The sequence below is a fragment of the Magallana gigas genome, chromosome 7 (assembly GCF_963853765.1).
Source record: "Magallana gigas chromosome 7, xbMagGiga1.1, whole genome shotgun sequence".
Lineage (NCBI taxonomy): Eukaryota > Metazoa > Mollusca > Bivalvia > Ostreida > Ostreidae > Magallana > Magallana gigas.
Window position 1 is genome coordinate 3,686,087 of NC_088859.1, and position 16,270 is coordinate 3,702,356.

Sequence of the window (16,270 nt, forward strand, 5' to 3'; positions counted from 1 at the left end):
GAAGAGAAAATTAAAGCGTCTTCTTCGCCCCGACCATCGAGCCCGACTTAATTTGATTTTCATTTCCCTCAAAAATGACGTACTAAGATATTTCACCCATATGACTTCCCAACAGCTGTTTGGTTGTATTTCAGGTATGCCAGTTTTAAAAATAAAATGAAAAGTAATCTGATAAAATAAGTCTATTCAATCAATCTATCCTAAAGAATCCGTTTTTTGAGTGTTTTTTTTTTGTACATATGAAAAAGATCTGTTCCAAGTTCTTTCTAATGAGAGAAAATAAACCTAAATAGATATTATGTTCTTCATAATCATCATCAAAGTTTAGAGTGGGGTCTATGTCTTGGTCGAATAATCTGTAAGTTGCTTAATTTTATTAGGATATTGCGTGATATGTGCATGATCATGTGGATACCAATGTACTATTATTGTGACTTGATTGCCTGGATGCTTGTAGATATTGCTTGCTGAAAAGTGATGAAATGACGTCTGAATTGTCAGCCTCATGTATTGAACAGGTAATGATTCATTCAGGCTAATTAAAAATAAAATTCAATTATGCCTCATTACTTGGGTAGAAGGAAAAGAGGAAATGGCTGATATTGGACCTGTTGTAGAATGTGAGACCCCATGCATGCAATTCTATAGCCAGGAGCTCTCTTACTGAGCTACCCAGGCCAATACCCATGGTCCTTATAGCCCCGACTACCTCACTTGTATATGTAAAGTAAAGAAACTGAGCAATTAAATTGTTGCCAAATTCCTTTGATAAATCCATCTTAATCTTACTATATATGTATTAACAAGGCTGCACTGGTACTCTCTATATTGACACAGGCTGTAAACCAGTTTTATTCGGGCGGACAGCAGCAACAGATCGAGCAGTGGCTTACCCTCACCCAGATCTCCCCCCAGGCCTGGGGATTCTGCTGGGACCTTCTCTCACCTCAAAAGGTGTGACCTCATCCTTTGTCACATGATTATGTCATAAAGTTTGATATTTTAAGTCCCTCTATTCTTAAATGGAATTGATCTACATACAATGCATTCATTTTAAATACTCTCTATTTTAACTGCCATCAATCATCATTTTCATTTGTATTTTAGACTGTGGAGGTGCGATTCTATGGAGCCAATACTCTTTATGCAAAAATTTCAAGATACTGGTAAAGTTCTTTTGTTAAATGTCTAAGTTGATATTAAAATTGTAAATGGAATTCAACTATCTTCTTCAGTGTTGAATCTGTTTTGAGGAAGTTGACTCTGAAATCATCTCTTTATTCACCAAATAAAAGTTTTTAAGCTGCTAGACTAAGTGACGAAGTTTAAGTATTTTAAACTCTTTGGCATGCTGATGTGTTTTTGGGGGTTTAATGAATGTTCTCTTATGTCAGGTCTGAGGTGCCTCATGATCAGTATGACAATCTGCGAACCAGATTACTGCAGAAAATCATGGAGCTGTGCAGCGGAGACAAAATCATCACCACCCGACTCTGTGTCTCAGTGAGTGTACATGTACATAGTATAGACACCAGCATCTGCTACAAAGGGAATTCACTACACACATAATAAATATCTTAGTCCTGTTCCATAGTCAACTCTTCTTCTATTCCTACAGCTGGCAGCCCTGATTTTACACATGACCCCTGAGGACTGGCCGGACCCTGTTCCTCAACTCATCTCCACATTTCAATCGCTACAGACTGTCACAGTGGGTATTGCCAGTATTTTTATCTCTCTTTAGACTCTGTGTTTTAAAGGAGCTGAGTTTTGATAGGTGTCCTGGTTTAATTGTAGGAGGAGCAGCGATGCCAGGTGTTACTGGAGATTCTGCGTGTTCTTCCTGAAGAGGTCTGTCTGTCTGTTTGTCTGTTGATCTGTTTGTAAACATGACCTTGTTGTTTGATTGAGTTATCAATGATGTGTTATGATTCTGATGTTAAATAAAGTCTTTATCTTCAATTAGTATTTCAGTGCCAACTTGAGTCAAAGCAGAAGACTTGTTCTGAATGGGGAACTCAACAAAAGTCTTTCACATGGTAATTGATGCTAGTTGACTTTATTCCATTTCCATCTACCTCTGACACTGCATCTACATGTATTACTTCACCATGTTACTATGTATAAACATTGTGATAATTGCTATTTTAAATCTGTAAGATATTCTTCTTTTGATTTTACATTTACAGTAAAACTCGTTTAGTACCTACAAGGGTATAGCGAATTCTCCGGTATATATAAATTTTTTTAAGTCCCCGGTAAAATTCTTATCAAATCTTTTCAAAATTTAACGGTTATAACGAATTCGGATATAACGAATTTACAGATATAGCAAACTGATTTTGAGTCCTGTTGAGCTGAATAATTAACCAAATTTAACCCTTTGATAACGATTTTTTTTACAAATTAAAAAGTTCGCACTACCATTTGGCATTTCACATAATAATTTGAATGAATTTATTTTTATATGAATTTTTTAAATTCGCAATCTGATTATTAAGGTATCAAAGTAATGTATTTTTATTTTAAGCCTCGATTAGCAAAAATTATAGTCTGGTGAAAGAAAACATCAATAGAGTGAATTCACTATAGATATTATCACAAATTCATAATACGGATATAACGAATTACGGATATAGCTAAGTAAATCCATCGGTCTCTAGAACTTAGCTATTACTGAGTTTTACTGTAATAAGATGTATATTTCTGTTAATGTTATCATGTATACCTGTGTAAACTTGTTGCAGTGTTGCCACTGTTGCGTAGCCTGTTGCTGCCTGGAGCCCCGACAGACGTAAAGCGAGCGGCCCTGCAGTGCTTCTCTAGCTGGTTGGACCTGGGCTCGGTGTTTTCCGAGGCGGAGGACATCATCCTACTGACCTTCCAGTGTCTCCAGAACCAGGACCTGTTTGACACGGCTGTGGAGACCCTGGTCAACGTTTTCTCCCATCCCAGCAATGAAAGGTACCCACCCAGCAATTAAAAGTACTCACCCAGCAATGAAAGGTACTCACCCAGCAATGAAAGGTACCCACCCAGCAATGAAAGGTACTCACCCAGCAATGAAAGGTACTCACCCAGCAATTAAAAGTACTCACCAAGCAATTAAAAGTACTCACCCAGCAATGAAAGGTACTCACCCAGCAATGAAAGGTACCCACCCAGCAATGAAAGGTTCTCGCCCAGCAATGTAAGGTACCCACCCAGCAATGAAAATTACTCACCCAGCAATGAAAGGTACTCACCCAGCAATGTAAAGTACTCACCCAGCAATGTAAAGTACTCACTAAGCAATTAAAAGTACTCACCCAGCAATGAAAGGTACTCACCCAGCAATGAAAGGTACCCACCCAGCAATGAAAGGTTCTCGTCCAGCAATGTAAGGTACCCACCCAGCAATGAAAATTACTCACCCAGCAATGAAAGGTACTCACCCAGCAATGAAAGGTACTCGCCCAGCAATGTAAGGTACCCACCCAGCAATGAAAGGTACCCACCCAGCAATGAAATGTACTCACCCAGCAATGTAAGGTACCCACCCAGCAATGAAAGGTACTTGCCCAGCAATGTAAGGTACTCACCCAGCAATGAAAGGTACTCACCCAGCAATGAAAGGTACCCACCCAGCAATGAAAGGTACCCATCCAGCAATGAAAGGTACTCACCCAGCAATGTAAGGTACTCACCCAGCAATGAAAGGTACTCACCCAGCAATGAAAGGTACTCACCCAGCAATGAAAGGTACTCACCCAGCAATGAAAGGTACCCACCCAGCAATGAAAGGTACTCACCCTGCAATGAAAGGTACCCACCCAGCAATGAAAGGTATTCACCCAGCAATGTAAGGTACCCACCCAGCAATGAAAGGTACTCACCCAGCATTGTAAGGTACCCACCCAGCAATGTAAAGTACTCACCCAGCAATGTAAGGTACCCATCCAGCAATGAAAGGTACTCACCCAGCAATGTAAGGTACTCACCCAGCAATGAAAGGTACTCACCCAGCAATGAAAGGTACCCATCCAGCAATGAAAGGTACTCACCCAGCAATGAAAGGTACCCACCCAGCAATGAAAGGTACCCACCCTGCAATGAAAGGTACCCACCCAGCAATGAAAGGTATTCACCCAGCAATGTAAGGTACCCACCCAGCAATGTAAGGTACCCACCCAGCAATGTAAGGTACTCACCCAGCAATGTAAAGTACTCACCCAGCAATGTAAGGTACCCACCCAGCAATGAAAGGTACTCACCCAGCAATGAAAGGTACCCATCCAGCAATGAAAGGTACTCACCCAGCAATGTAAGGTACCCACCCAGCAATGAAAGGTACTCACCCAGCAATGAAAGGTACCCATCCAGCAATGAAAGGTACTCACCCAGCAATGAAAGGTACCCACCCAGCAATGTAAAGTACTCACCCAGCAATGTAAGGTACCCATCCAGCAATGAAAGGTACTCACCCAGCAATGAAAGGTACCCACCCAGCAATGAAAGGTACCCACCCAGCAATGTAAGGTACCCACCCAGCAATGTAAAGTACTCACCCAGCAATGTAAGGTACCCACCCAGCAATGAAAGGTACTCGCCCAGCAATGTAAGGTACTCACCCAGCAATGAAAGGTACCCACCCAGCAATGAAAGGTACCCACCCTGCAATGAAAGGTACCCACCCAGCAATGAAAGGTACCCACCCAGCAATGAAAGGTACTCGCCCAGCAATGTAAGGTACCCACCCAGCAATGAAAGGTACTCGCCCAGCAATGTAAGGTACCCACCCAGCAATGAAAGGTACTCGCCCAGCAATGTAAGGTACTCACCCAGCAATGAAAGGTACTCACCCAGCAATGTAAGGTACCCACCCAGCAATAAAAGGTACTCACCCAGCAATGAAAGGTACTTACCCAGCAATGAAAGGTACTCACCCAGCAATGTAAGGTACTCACCCAGCAATGAAAGGTACCCATCCAGCAATGAAAGGTACTCACCCAGCAATGAAAGGTACTCACCCAGCATTGTAAGGTACCCACCCAGCAATGTAAAGTACTCACCCAGCAATGTAAGGTACCCATCCAGCAATGAAAGGTACTCACCCAGCAATGTAAGGTACTCACCCAGCAATGAAAGGTACTCACCCAGCAATGAAAGGTACCCATCCAGCAATGAAAGGTACTCACCCAGCAATGAAAGGTACCCACCCAGCAATGAAAGGTACCCACCCTGCAATGAAAGGTACCCACCCAGCAATGAAAGGTATTCACCCAGCAATGTAAGGTACCCACCCAGCAATGAAAGGTACTCGCCCAGCAATGTAAGGTACCCACCCAGCAATGTAAAGTACTCACCCAGCAATGTAAGGTACCCACCCAGCAATGAAAGGTACTCGCCCAGCAATGTAAGGTACTCACCCAGCAATGAAAGGTACCCACCCAGCAATGAAAGGTACCCACCCTGCAATGAAAGGTACCCACCCAGCAATGAAAGGTACCCACCCAGCAATGAAAGGTACTCGCCCAGCAATGTAAGGTACCCACCCAGCAATGAAAGGTACTCGCCCAGCAATGTAAGGTACCCACCCAGCAATGAAAGGTACTCGCCCAGCAATGTAAGGTACTCACCCAGCAATGAAAGGAACTCACCCAGCAATGTAAGGTACCCACCCAGCAATGAAAGGTACTCACCCAGCAATGAAAGGTACTTACCCAGCAATGAAAGGTACTCACCCAGCAATGTAAGGTACTCACCCAGCAATGAAAGGTACTCACCCAGCAATGAAAGGTACTCACCCAGCAATGAAAGGTACTCACCCAGCAATGAAAGGTACTCACCCAGCAATGTAAGGTTCTCACCCAGCAATGTAAGGTTCTCACCCAGCAATGTAAGGTACTCGCTCAGATTTTCTGATGTCAGGGCAGATCTGCAATCTGAAATTGATCTATGATTTTGCTTACATCAATTTTAGCTTCTTTTTCTGTAGTTTTTAAAAGTAACTCATACCATAATGGTTATGGCACTTTGATTGAGATGGTGGATAAAAATTGCCTCTTATATTTCTTTTTTAATGAATTTTAGATATCACAACACCATGAAGAAGTACCTGCCATGTGCTCTAGGATTGCAGGATTCTTTCATGAAAGCCAGAGATTCTCTAGATATGGTATTCACATGCTCTTGTAATGAAGAAAAAATGCATATTACATACTTGTAATTATGATAACCCATGCATGTAAAGATGATTGTATAAAGTACAAAGGAAGAAGTTTCAGCATGACTTTGATGAGGTTCCTATTTGTATACAATGCAGGATGTTTGTCAGAGGGTAGGACAAATCATCATCTCTTTTGCGGAGAACAATGTCACTCTTTTACTGCAGTGGGCCGTCGACCCAGAAGTAAGGGAGACAACCATCAACTTCATCAACCTAGTCCTGGTCAGTTAGTACAAGTGTAAACCGAATATATGTGATTTAAACATACTCTTTTTTTAGAACTTGAATGGATTGGGTAAAAGTACAAAGCCTCTATAAATCGTCTCCCAAATACAAAGTTAAGAAGTGGAGTTATGAATTATTTTCAATTTTATCTCTATCTTATCAAATCCGTCTTGATGTGTAAGCATTACACTCGTGTCACTGTTTGAATCCGGGTTTTTTTTCTGTATACAGACTTGCACATCCATTCCTGGCCATTTCCCTGTGGATGAGAATTTTAGCAACATGTTTTTTACGTTTTGGTATCTTCTTCAAGTAAGTACAGTACTTCCCAGATTATGATTTTCTGATTATAGGATGGTATACTGAACTGCCCTGATTATGATTTACCAGTATTGTGATTCTCTGATTATGGGATGGTATACTGAACTGCCCTGGTTATGATTTACCAGTATTGCGATTCTCTGATTATAGGATGGTATACAGAACTGCCCTGGTTATGATTTACCGGTATTATGATTATAGGATGGTAAACTGAACTGCCCTGATTATGATTTACCAGTATTGCAATTCTCTGATTATAGGATGGTAAACTGAACTGCCCTGATTATGATTTACCAGTATTGTGATTCTCTGATTATAGGATGGTATACTGAACTGTCCTGATTATGATTAACCAGTATTGCAATTCTCTGATTATAGGATGGTATACTGAACTGCCCTGGTTATGATTTACCAGCATTGTGATTCTCTGATTATAGGATGGTATACTGAACTGTCCTGATTATGATTAACCAGTATTGCAATTCTCTGATTATAGGATGGTATACTGACCTGCCCTGAGTTTGATTTACCAGTACAGTGTATTGTGATTCTCTGATTATAGGATGGTATACTGAACCGCTCTGGTTATGATTAACCAATATTGTATTTCTCTGATTATAGGATGGTATACTGAACTGCCCTGATTATGATTTACCAGTACAGTGTATTGTGATTCTCTGATTATAGGATGGTATACTGAACTGCCCTGATTATGGTTAACTGGTATTGTGATTCTCTGATTATAGGATGGTATACTGAACTGCCCTGATTATGATTTACCAGTATTGTGATTCTCTAATTATAGGATGGTACATTTGTATACTGAACTGCCCTGATTATGGTTTACAGATATTGTGATTCTCTGATTATAGGATGGTATACTGAACTGCCCTGATTATGATTCACCAGTATAATGATTTTCTGATTATAGGATGGTATACTGAACTGCCCTGATTATGGTTTACCAGTATTATAATTCTCTGATTATAGGATGGTTTACTGAACTGCCCTGATTATGATTTACCGGTATTATGATTCTCTGATTATAGGATGGTATACTGAACTTCTCTGATTATAGGATGGTATACTGAGCTGCCCTGATTATGGTTTACAGATATTGTGATTCTCTGATTATAGGATGGTATACTGAACTTCTCTGATTATAGGATGCTATACTGAACTGCCCTGATTATGATTCACCAGTATTATGATTCTCTGATTATAGGATGGTATACTGAACTGACCTGATTATGATTCACCGGTATTGTGATTATCTGATTATAGGATGGTATACTGAACCGCCCTGATTATGATTCACCGGTATTGTGATTATCTGATTATAGGATGGTATACTGAACTGCCCTGATTATGATTTACCAGTATTGTGATTCTCTGATTATAGGATGGTATACAGGACCCCCCTGTGGAGCGCTCTAAAGTCCTGCACCAGATGTTTTGTCCAATATTTTTGTCCCTCATCCAGACCCTTCTGATCAAAGTCCAGTACCCAGAGGAAGAAGAGTACAACTCATGGACTAAAGGTCAGGGTCAGGTCTAAACATAGAAACACTGGTACTAGAGGAAGTAAAAGTTATTCCATTGTTCTGTGTATTTCTGATATAGGTGTGTCACAACCCCAATATGTATATTCAAAACAACATGGTTACTTTACTTTGGAAGAGCTAATGAATGACTTTGTATTCCATCATTAATCAATGCATTTGATTGAATGTCACTATGCAACATTCACACTATGATGAATTTTTTACTTTTTTTAAAAGTAAGACTTGAAGATTTTTGTTTTCAACTTTTCACAATATTTTTGTCAATGTTCTGTATATGCTGAACATTGAGTGGTCTTTCTATAAAACGTGATTATCAATTGATTTTTGACAGATGATAAAGAAGAATTTCGTTGTTACAGACAAGACATTGGTGACACAATGGTATGATTCTCTCATTTTAATTGGATGAAGATTGGAATGTATTTATATGTACCACTAGTGACCCAATTCTCTTATATGGAATGTCAGCTTAAACAGCATTTTAATCCATGATGTTTTAAAGTTTCCACCAATAAAAGTTTCAAGCCTGTCTGTAATTCATTAACAAAAATCTGTTTTTACAAATTACCTTCAAAATGATATGTGGTACTGTAAGTATAAAATGACCCTCTGTTCCCTGTAAGCTATGATTTCACTCTGCTCTTCTGTACGTGTAGATGTACTCCTACAGCATCTTAAGGGAACCCTTGCTGGGCTTCATGTGCAATACACTCAACAGCGGTGCTGAAAATCCAAAGGAAACACAATGGCAGGTAGGCTTTACAGACAAGAATATTTAACCACCGCTAGACCTAGGACTTGATTTATGAAGTGAATATATTTATACCAGATTTATAAAGTAAATGTATCAATACTAGATTTATAAAGTGAAAATACTTTGTAGATAAGTACAACTTCTCTAAAGTGTTTTATAGATTAACCTAAGCACATGTTGATGATTTAGTCAAAATCTCTTTGTGAATTGAAATAAAAGAATTGCTTTGCACCTGTTTGATTTGATTTTAGTTAATAGAGGCAGTCTTTTTCCTGTTTACTTCTGTCGCTGAAAATGTGGACTTGGAGGAGGAAGTTCACATTCCGAGCATGCTCAGTGTGCTCCCAAAGCTCCCCTACAACAATGTCAAGTACATCTCAGCAGCTCTCAAAATGATAGGTAAATTCTTGGCGTTAACCATGTTTTTGTATTGTGGACAGGATCAAAGGAAGTCAATATTATAGCAATTTTAGTAATATTTCTTCTATATATCTTTATTAATATCATTGCTGTTAAATACATGTACTTGTATGAATATACCCGTTACATTAACAAATTTTTGTGTTTGATGTTATCTGTGTAAATCACTATAAAAGTACTTCAGCTATTCCAACAATTAAGACGCCATGAGTTTGACTTGGAAAGGGAGTTGATAGCATGGTTGAGATTATCCTAAGTACATGTACTGTGTCTGTATCCACAGGGTCGTACAGTGAATGGATAAACTGCCACCCCGGCTACCTCAACTGTGTGATCCCCCTCATTCTACAGGGTCTCCAGGGTCTACAGAACTCGGAAATAGCCGAGTCGGCCACCATGTCACTTAAAGACGTCACCGGAGAGAACCTGGACCACATACAACCCCACGCCCCCCAGATCCTGGGGGCCTGTCAGGTATAATACATCGGTTATATTTAAATGAGTTTGCCAAGTTTAATAATGAAGAAAATTATGATTGACAAAGTGGTATTTTTTTCTTTTTCAGCATGCCTTCCAAAGTGGACTTCTAAAGGTACTATTTTTTCCTTCAAAACTTTAATGCATGATGTAGTTCTTTTATTTTTTTATAATTTCAATAGAGCTAACAAAATGAAATGCCATTCAATTTAAAATACATGTACCTGGTAGATGAGATTTTCGTGAATACTACTACCAAGTAGATCGAGACATTACGTCCAGGCAGTAACTTTTTGGTACATGTAGTACATTGTAGTACCGGTACTTGTACCAGTACTTTGTTTGGTACTATGTGGTAACTTGTGTGATGTGCTTTGTTTGATAGACCCGGGACAGCATGCGACTGATGCACTCAGTGGGACAGGTGCTCTCTGTGATGAAGTACGACGATATCATGCAGTATCTGACCTCCCTACTCTCACCATTACTCCAAGAACTTCAGAATCTCATCACTCAAGAGGTCAGTCTATTTGGATATAGTATGAGAAAGGAAAATAATGGAAATAATTGTTAAAATTTTTCAAAATTTGGAAATATGTAAACTTTTAGATTATAACTCATTTATATCCTGATTGAAACTTGCCTAAATGCTCTGCTCTGACCCTGATTTCAGCCCTCCACCCCTGTGAAAGCTGCTATCCTGTCCAGGTTGTCCATACTCGGTTCTTTATTTTCTTCACTGGACACAGAACGAGACAAAGAAGATGTCAAGGTCAAACCGAGATCAACCGAACCAAAACCAGTAAGGAAGTCTTGTGCTCTAATTTCAGTCACCACCAACAGATTCTGACTCTGACTCCTTATAAATATGTGCTCAGTGGTATGCAATGGTAGATTTCATGGAATGGTTAGTTTGTTTAGTTCAGTAGAGCTTTAACCCCTCTGTTTCCAGGTGGCTGTGCTCCTACAGCAGTTAGCTCCCATCATACAGGGCCTCCTGGCCAATTGGATCACAGACCCTGGAGTGATAGAGGTCAGACACCAAAGAACACTATATATTTTCATTTATCATGTTTTGTAATGATTTTCAAAGTGAAAAAAATTATTCTCACAGTAATTAATTTAAGTGTGGAATAATCACCAAAGATTGATAAACAACATTGTGTTGTTTAGAATTATGATCATACAAATGATTATGATATTTACAAATAATGGACCTATGGAATCTTACTTAGAGCTACAGGTTTTAACTTTATATTCTTGACCTGTATTTTCAGGGAATCTGCGCCATGTTTAAGCATGCTCTGAAAACCTTGTTAGACGACTTTGGTTTGTTGTCCAAGGATGTTGCGGAGATGTTGGTACAGATGTATCAAGTGAATCCTAGTCCAGCCATCTTAGATTTGTCAAAACAGGTAAACCATAATAAAACTGGTAAACCACAATAAAACAGGTAAACCACAATAAAACAGGTAAACCACAATAAAACAGGTAATACACAATAAAACAGGTAAACCACAGTAAAACAGGTAAACCACAATAAAACAGGTAAACCACAATAAAACAGGTAAACCACAATAAAACAGGTAAACCACAATAAAACAGGTAAACCACAATAAAACAGGTAAACCACAATTAAACAGGTAAACCACAATTAAACAGGTAAACCACAATAAAACGGGTAAACCACAATAAAACAGGTAAACCACAATTAAACAGGTAAACCACAATAAAACAGGTAAACCACAATAAAACAGGTAAACCACAATAAAATTGGTAAACCACAATAAAACAGGTAAACCACAATTAAACAGGTAAACCACAATTAAACAGGTAAACCACAATAAAACAGGTAAACCACAATAAAACAGGTAAACCACAATTCAAAATTTATAGCCTTTGTGTCTATAAACTGCTCTTTTATTAATAGGTAGATTTCTTTTCATTGTTTTTCAATAAAACATCATTTACATTCTGACGTTATCAACACCAGGTATTTGTTTTACTTGTAGTTAATCATCATGCACCACGAGGACTCCCAGCTGAGCCCAGTGGTGGTCACTCTCTTAGGAAGTCTGTCCACTATAACCCTGGAACTCTTCACAAAGGGTAAGTAACTTTATCATTTTGCCAAGCTCATACATTGCACAGTGTTCATTATGTATATATTTTTACCTCAATATCTTAAATCCTTGGATATCTCAATTTTTTTTCCTTGGTCCCACAAAGTATGAAATAACAAGGTTTGACTGTTGTTGTGAAGTACACACAATCAAATGTTTTGTCCATTTACATTGCAGGCCCCCAGAATTACACTGATGTGATTGAAGCTTTCATGAATCTCCTATCACAAGTGAGTCATAATTGCTCTTGGTATTTTTACATTAAGAATCAAATATCAAAGTATAAAAAATCCAGATATGTCGGCAGTACCGGTACTTGTTTTTCACCTAATTACAATACTGTTATCTTGGTATTTCCAATTGAAGGTTCTGAAGAAAAGCAAAGCCATCCTGACCACAGAGCAGTGTGTAGTACAGATGAAAAGTCTCTTCCACTCAGGTATCTAATATAATAATTTGATGCCAAAGTATAGATTAAGTGTAATGATTTGACATTCAGATATAGATCAAGTGTAATAATGTAACTCTTACATGTAGGTATATATTTAGTTTAATCAAAGATAAGATTTAAAGTAATGATGTGAAATTCAGGTATAGATCTAAGAATATACGCCCAGGTATATATATTTACCGGTAGTTTAATTATGTGACACTCAGGTATAGATCTAGTGTAATGATGTTATATTCAGGTTCAGGTATAAACTATAGTAGTGATGTGACATCCAGGTATAGATCTCGATTAATGATGTGATATTCAGGTATATATCTACCAGTAGTGTAGTGATATGACGTCTAGGTATAAATCTAGAGAACCGATGTATTTATCTAGTGTAGTGATGTGACATCCAGGTATAGATCTTGAGTAATGATGTGACATCCAGGTATGGGTATAGTGTAACAATGTGACATCCAGGTGTAGATCTAGTGTAACAATGTGACATCCAGGTGTAGATCTAGTGTAACAATGTGACATCCAGGTGTAGATCTAGTGTAACAATGTGATATTCAGGTTTAGATCTAGTGTAACAATGTGACATACAGGTGTAGATCTAGTGTAACAATGTGACATCCAGTTGTAGATCTAGTGTAACAATGTGACATCCAGGTGTAGATCTAGTGTAACAATGTGATATTCAGGTGTAGATCTAGTGTAACAATGTGACATCCAGGTGTAGATCTTTAGTAATAATTTGACATCCAGGTATGGGTATAGGTTACAATGTGACATCCAGGTATGGGTATAGGTAACAATGTGACATCCAGGTATGGGTATAGTGTAACAATGTGACACCCAGGTGTAGATCTAGTGTAACAATGTGACATTCAGGTGTAAATCTAGTGTAACAATGTGACATCTAGGTGTAGATCTAGTGTAACAATGTGATATTCAGGTGTATATCTAGTGTAACAATGTGACATTCAGGTGTAGATCTAGAATAATGCTGTGACATCTAGGTGTAGATCTAGAGTGATGGTGTGACATTCAGATGTTAATCTATTGTAATGATGTGACATCCAGGTGTAGATCAAGTTTAATGATGTGGCATCCAGGTATAGATGTGACACTCTAGTATGGATCTAGTGTAACAATGTGACATTTAGAAGTAGTTCTAGTGTATTGATGTGACATCCAGGTATAGATCTAATGTAATGATGTGACACTTGGATATGGATCTAGTGTAACGATGTGACACTTGGGTATAGATTTATAGTAATGGTGTGACACTTGGGTATAGATTTAGTGTAATAATGTGAAATCTAGGTTAAATCTAGTATAAGATGTGACTTCCAGGAGTAGATCTAGTGTAATGATGTGACTTCCAGGTATAGATCTTGAGTAATAATGTGATATCCTTGTATATCACATCATTGTACTTGGTATACCGTTAGATCTAGTGCAACAGTATGAAACTCTTGTATATTTATAGTGCAATAATGTTACATCCAGGTGTTTATCTAGTGTAAAGTAATGGTGTGAAATTCAGGTAAATGTAGAATTATATTCGGCGAAAAGATGTGAAACCGAGACATAGACCTGTATTTTCATCTTATATGGTGCAAGCTGAAACGGACAGATAGGGTGTCTTTCATGTCTTTAAAGAATCTCCATGCCATAGCTAGTGTAGCTAAGTTTTTCTTTATTGTTCCAGCTCTACAAGCATTGTCCCTTCCTGAGCATCAGACCGTGAAAGCTACCTGCTCCTTTCTGGTCAGTATAAATCTCCCAGGATTCCATTCTGTAAATCTCCCAGGATTCCATTCTGTAAATCTCCCAGAATTTCATTCTGTTTGATTAAGAATCACTGGGGATGTCATGTTTAACCCATGTTTTCAGCATTTATATAGATATTAATAATTTCAAATTAACTACAAATAAATCCAAAAATTATTAAATTGACTTTACATTGGAGTAAATAGATTCTGTCAAGCATGGAGTTAAATGATGATGCATTTCCTAGCGATGTCTATTATTTTCCACACTTATTTATTTCTCTGACAACAGGGAGAGTTCTTGTCGGCTGGGGAGACTACTCCGGTGATAAAAGCTCTGGTTCAGGAAGAAGGCAGTCTTCTGTTGGACAAAATACTGAGAGTAAGAATCCCTGACAAACACTTATCAATGCTATTTCACTCAATACAAAATCAAGATTCTACTTTTCTAAAACTAAAGAAAGCAAAAATATGTCTATGATTGTAGTCAGAGCAAATTCCTCTGAGAAAATCACACACAGTTTTGACTCCAGTTTGATCATTGAGTTGATATTATTGATGGTACATGTAATTTCTTTTTTTTTGGAAATGGTTACAACAACTTGGTGATCTTTGTATTACCCTGATCATTTTGAATTGACTTAATAGTATATCAAATAAATATTGACAAATTCCTTAATATATTCAATAAATGTTGACCTTATTCCTGAATTTGCAGGCAGTAGGCGGAGAATCTGCCAGAGGATTGGTCGAGAACTTGTCAGACATTTTCCTTATGCTGAACAAACACTACCCAGAGAACATGCCTTTGTGGATGAACCAACTCCTGAAACAGGAAGGCTACCCCTCCCCAAAGGTCACAAAGGCAGACAAGGATATTTTCATCAAAGCAGTTCTCAGGTCTGTGCCTCTCTCTTTTCTTGTCTCTTCCTAATGCTGTCTAACTTTAATCTGTGTTTTATCATCCATGTGCATCATTTTCCTCAAGTCTAGGATTCTGATCCACTACATGACAGAAACCCTTAACATGGGAAGATGGTGTGCATTTGTTAGGAGAAATTAACCTTTTCAGTTTTGGTTTACATGGCTAGTGTACATGTACATGTAACTTGAATACTCATGGTATTTGTACCAGTATTATAAATGTAAATGAATGAAAAATCTTGTTTGAAAATTTTATTGTCTCTTTCTTCTATGAAATTTCTACTATCAATCATTATTATTTCATCAGGGAGAAGATCAACAAAAGAAAAATCCGGGAAGTGTCTAAGGAGTTTTCATTGAAGTGTCGAGGGATGTTTGGAACTGAATATGCAGCAAATACAGGGTTTCCATGATGTTTTGGAGAGTGAACTATATTCTCTCATTTTGTGTGCAACTCCATCCAACACTGAGTTAATGCTCTGCTTCTGTGATATGCCTATATTGAAGTCTTTATTTGCTCCCATTAAAATTTTTAGAAAAAAAAAATTGTTTTTTATACATAGATGTAAAATATGTGTGTGTGAACCTCACTTTGTAGAATATCAGGAGTTAGACTTGATTTCTCCACAAAACAATCTACAAAAGTCTCTGGTATATTATTTTCCAGATAATCAACCTCGGTTGTAAAAATTAGTCATTGCAAACTAGTGTATATCCGTTTAATCACAAAATAAAGTTGCTGCAAATAGAAGTTGGTTGACAGTTTTCAGATATTTAACCTACCAGAGTTTGACCTACAGTAAAAATCAACAGACAGATGTTCTTTCAAAGTGTTATACTAACACCTCAAAGGGCACTAGCCAAGTATTGTATGGAAAATTTGTTTCGTACACTGCTATGTTTCTCATAGTATGCACTAGTATGACCTTGACTGCTACCAGATACTGTCGACACACACTGTATTCAAAATGTCTTTTTGTGAGATAATGTCCAACTATGCCAACCAATGGACAATCTTCATTTTTGTAAAAGCACAACAATT

General features: G+C 38.1%; 1 protein-coding gene across 1 annotated transcript; it reads left to right on the plus strand.

The window, feature by feature from the left end:
• Positions 1-458: 458 nt before the first annotated feature.
• LOC105339054 (importin-13) lies at positions 459-15,883 on the plus strand. The gene is made up of 28 exons (XM_066065246.1): positions 459-518; positions 838-954; positions 1,108-1,166; positions 1,395-1,503; positions 1,619-1,711; positions 1,798-1,851; positions 1,967-2,039; positions 2,748-2,964; positions 6,073-6,157; positions 6,305-6,430; positions 6,665-6,745; positions 8,157-8,295; positions 8,651-8,700; positions 8,976-9,071; positions 9,325-9,472; positions 9,777-9,967; positions 10,059-10,085; positions 10,356-10,490; positions 10,644-10,772; positions 10,923-11,003; positions 11,248-11,385; positions 11,983-12,079; positions 12,271-12,323; positions 12,460-12,532; positions 14,244-14,302; positions 14,597-14,686; positions 15,023-15,204; positions 15,536-15,883. Exons 1-28 carry the CDS (start codon positions 483-485, stop codon positions 15,639-15,641), a joined length of 2,844 nt encoding a protein of 947 aa, XP_065921318.1. The 5' UTR covers positions 459-482; the 3' UTR covers positions 15,642-15,883.
• Positions 15,884-16,270: the final 387 nt, after the last annotated feature.

Excerpts from the sequence above, each read along its gene's own strand:
- LOC105339054 (XM_066065246.1), top strand. The coding sequence starts at position 483 with ATGACGTCTGAATTGTCAGCCTCATGTATTGAACAG. Across the intron at positions 9,072-9,324 it reads CAAAGGAAACACAATGGCAG|TTAATAGAGGCAGTCTTTTT; the intron begins GTAGGCTTTACA and ends ATTTGATTTTAG. Across the intron at positions 12,533-14,243 it reads GAAAAGTCTCTTCCACTCAG|CTCTACAAGCATTGTCCCTT; the intron begins GTATCTAATATA and ends TTATTGTTCCAG.